General features: G+C 33.7%; 1 protein-coding gene across 1 annotated transcript; it reads right to left on the minus strand.

Moving 5' to 3' along the window:
* Positions 1 to 448: 448 nt before the first annotated feature.
* On the minus strand, positions 449 to 2,295 carry LOC145115497 (NAC domain-containing protein 90-like). Its single transcript, XM_079051792.1, has 3 exons — positions 1,949 to 2,295; positions 993 to 1,285; positions 449 to 818 (listed from the first exon to the last, which is right to left on the minus strand). Exons 1-3 carry the CDS (start codon positions 2,115 to 2,117, stop codon positions 525 to 527), a joined length of 756 nt encoding a protein of 251 aa, XP_078907918.1. The 5' UTR covers positions 2,118 to 2,295; the 3' UTR covers positions 449 to 524.

The following is a 2,295-nucleotide window of genomic DNA, read 5'->3' on the forward strand; positions in this document are numbered from 1 at the left end:
TATTCAATTGAAAACATTGGTTGTACAAATTTAGCTAAAAGTCAAAGAGGTCAAACTAATGTGACTAACGGTTAACTACTGCCGAATCTTCCTAAATTATCTCATTAAAAAAATATGTATATTTATTTTTTGATTAATATAATAATGTTTAATACATCAATTATTTTAAATTAATAAAATAGGAAAAAAAATGTATATCTAAAAGTGGAACCAATTATTTTGGGACCACTAAAGAATATATATAAAAGAGAGTAGATGTAGCATGTTATTTTGGGACCACTAAGTAGATGTAGCATGGAGTAATTCTTTTTCAACGAAGTTCTGCATTTAATTAGAAGAAGAAACAAAATGCAAGTTGTTATGAACACAAGAAAACCAATTAATTAAAAATCATATAATATTCAAATTACACTACTTATTTAGATGAAAAATTCTATTTTGACTCCAACTTACTTACATAATCCATATTATTATGCTATATAAAGTAATTATATAATTCTAGTTTTTCTTGAAAATGCAAATATTTATAAATAATTAAGATGTTCTTCCCAATCCCACAAAGGTTGATCCATGACCTCCATAATTATAGAGTAAGAATTTGTAATATTCTTCTGTTCTGATGATATATAGCTATGATTATACGATGAACCCGTCGTCCTCTCTATCATCGATGATGTGGTTGCATGAAGAACGTTGTCGTGATCTTGATGGGTTTCATGAACTGGTCTTGATCTCACAACTCCTGATGGTCGTCGGTCGAATGCCCTCAAACAGTTTGATTTTATGTATACTCGACACAAACTCCAGTCTTGCATCAGCTGCATCACATATGACACAACAAAAGAAATAATTAGAATAACTAAAAGAGATATATAGCTTTATAAATTCTTGTAGATTGACTTGTTAAAACCCAATATTAATCTTTGTGGATGAACGCGCGTTTGAATCACACAATATTCGAAAATTTAAACAAGAACCAAACGAATACGTACCTCTGGTGTTGGATTAGTGTTTGAGGAGGGTTCTTCTTCAAAAGCCTTGTATTCATTCATTTTCCATTTAGTTTTCCTTCCGGTTGGAGCTCTACCATTATAGAAAACCATGGTTCTTTTGATCCCAATACCTCGATTACCAGAAGAGTAGACGATGCTAGGAGATCCAGTGGCCTTCCAGTACCCGGAACTTGTGAGGCGGGAAGTTCGTCCTCCTCTTGCTTCGTTCTCCTGTCTAGGAACGAAAAAGAACCATTGCTCAGGGTCTCCTTTACACCGCTCTCCTGCATATTCTGCTTTTTAATGAAGAAAGAAAAGATTATCATTAGCAACTGTAGATCATCATATATCATTACAATAAACATATAATATAGTTATCGAAATGTGAGTATAATAACTACGTGCATGGCCATTCCAGTGAACTTTATAACACCCAAAATTAAACAAAAGAAGAAACAAAAATAATGATATATTTATCATGATTTGGATTTTAGGTTCTAATCATGGATTCCTGGGAAAGAACTGCGATCGTGCATGAATGCTTCTAATAAAGAAATTATTGGATAAAGCCCTCTCACTCCCTGCTATGTTTCTGTACACAAAAGAGATAAAAAAAATACTGCTGGGTTTGTAACACACGAAGAGATCGAAGAGAAGAAAAGACGGTGTTTTTGGGCAATTTTCTGTGTTATTTCTTTAATTCCAAAACAGCCACAGAACTAAACAAATAAATAGCCAAAATCATAGTAAAATCTTGGAACTTCTACAACTAATTAGAGACTACTGCCAAACGTGGCTTTTTGCCAATTCAAAGCACTTAGAAAAAGACTAAACTACCCCTAAATAAAAACGTAAATCTGAACTAGATTTGATTAAATCAACAGAAATACAGTAGTACTAGGGTTTTGAGAAGAAAGAAATTAATGAAGGGAGTAGGAATTGATTGAAGTACTAACGAGGAAGGTCCCAAGGATAGAAATCATAAATATGAAACTGGGGAATGACTCGATCGATTTCTCGTAGTAATCTGGTGGTGCCACTGTTTTGTATCTTGTACTTCAGATAGAATGTTACCAACTCTTCTTCTGTTGGGTAGAATCTAAACCCTGGTCCTCCTCCCTCCATCTCTCTCTCTCTCTCTCTCTCTCTCTCTCTCTCTCTCTCTCTCTCTCTCTCTCTCTCTGATCGATATGGATATTAATCAATCACGTCTTTTTTCGTGTACTTTACTATGTAAATTGAATTTGCGAGCTGATCGAAACTTGATCAAAGCTTTTTCTGATCTCTCAAGCTATTAATCATG

Source organism: Lactuca virosa, chromosome 5, assembly GCF_052849685.1.
Source record: "Lactuca virosa cultivar CGN04683 chromosome 5, Lactuca_virosa_CGN04683_v6, whole genome shotgun sequence".
NCBI classification, from domain to species: domain Eukaryota; kingdom Viridiplantae; phylum Streptophyta; class Magnoliopsida; order Asterales; family Asteraceae; genus Lactuca; species Lactuca virosa.

Coding starts and splice junctions, on each gene's coding strand:
- LOC145115497 (XM_079051792.1), bottom strand. CDS start 2,117: ATGGAGGGAGGAGGACCAGGGTTTAGATTCTACCCAACAGAAGAAGAG. Junction 1,286..1,948: donor CTATCCTTGGGACCTTCCTC/GTTAGTACTTCA, acceptor ATTAAAAAGCAG/AATATGCAGGAGAGCGGTGT. Junction 819..992: donor ACACTAATCCAACACCAGAG/GTACGTATTCGT, acceptor TATGTGATGCAG/CTGATGCAAGACTGGAGTTT.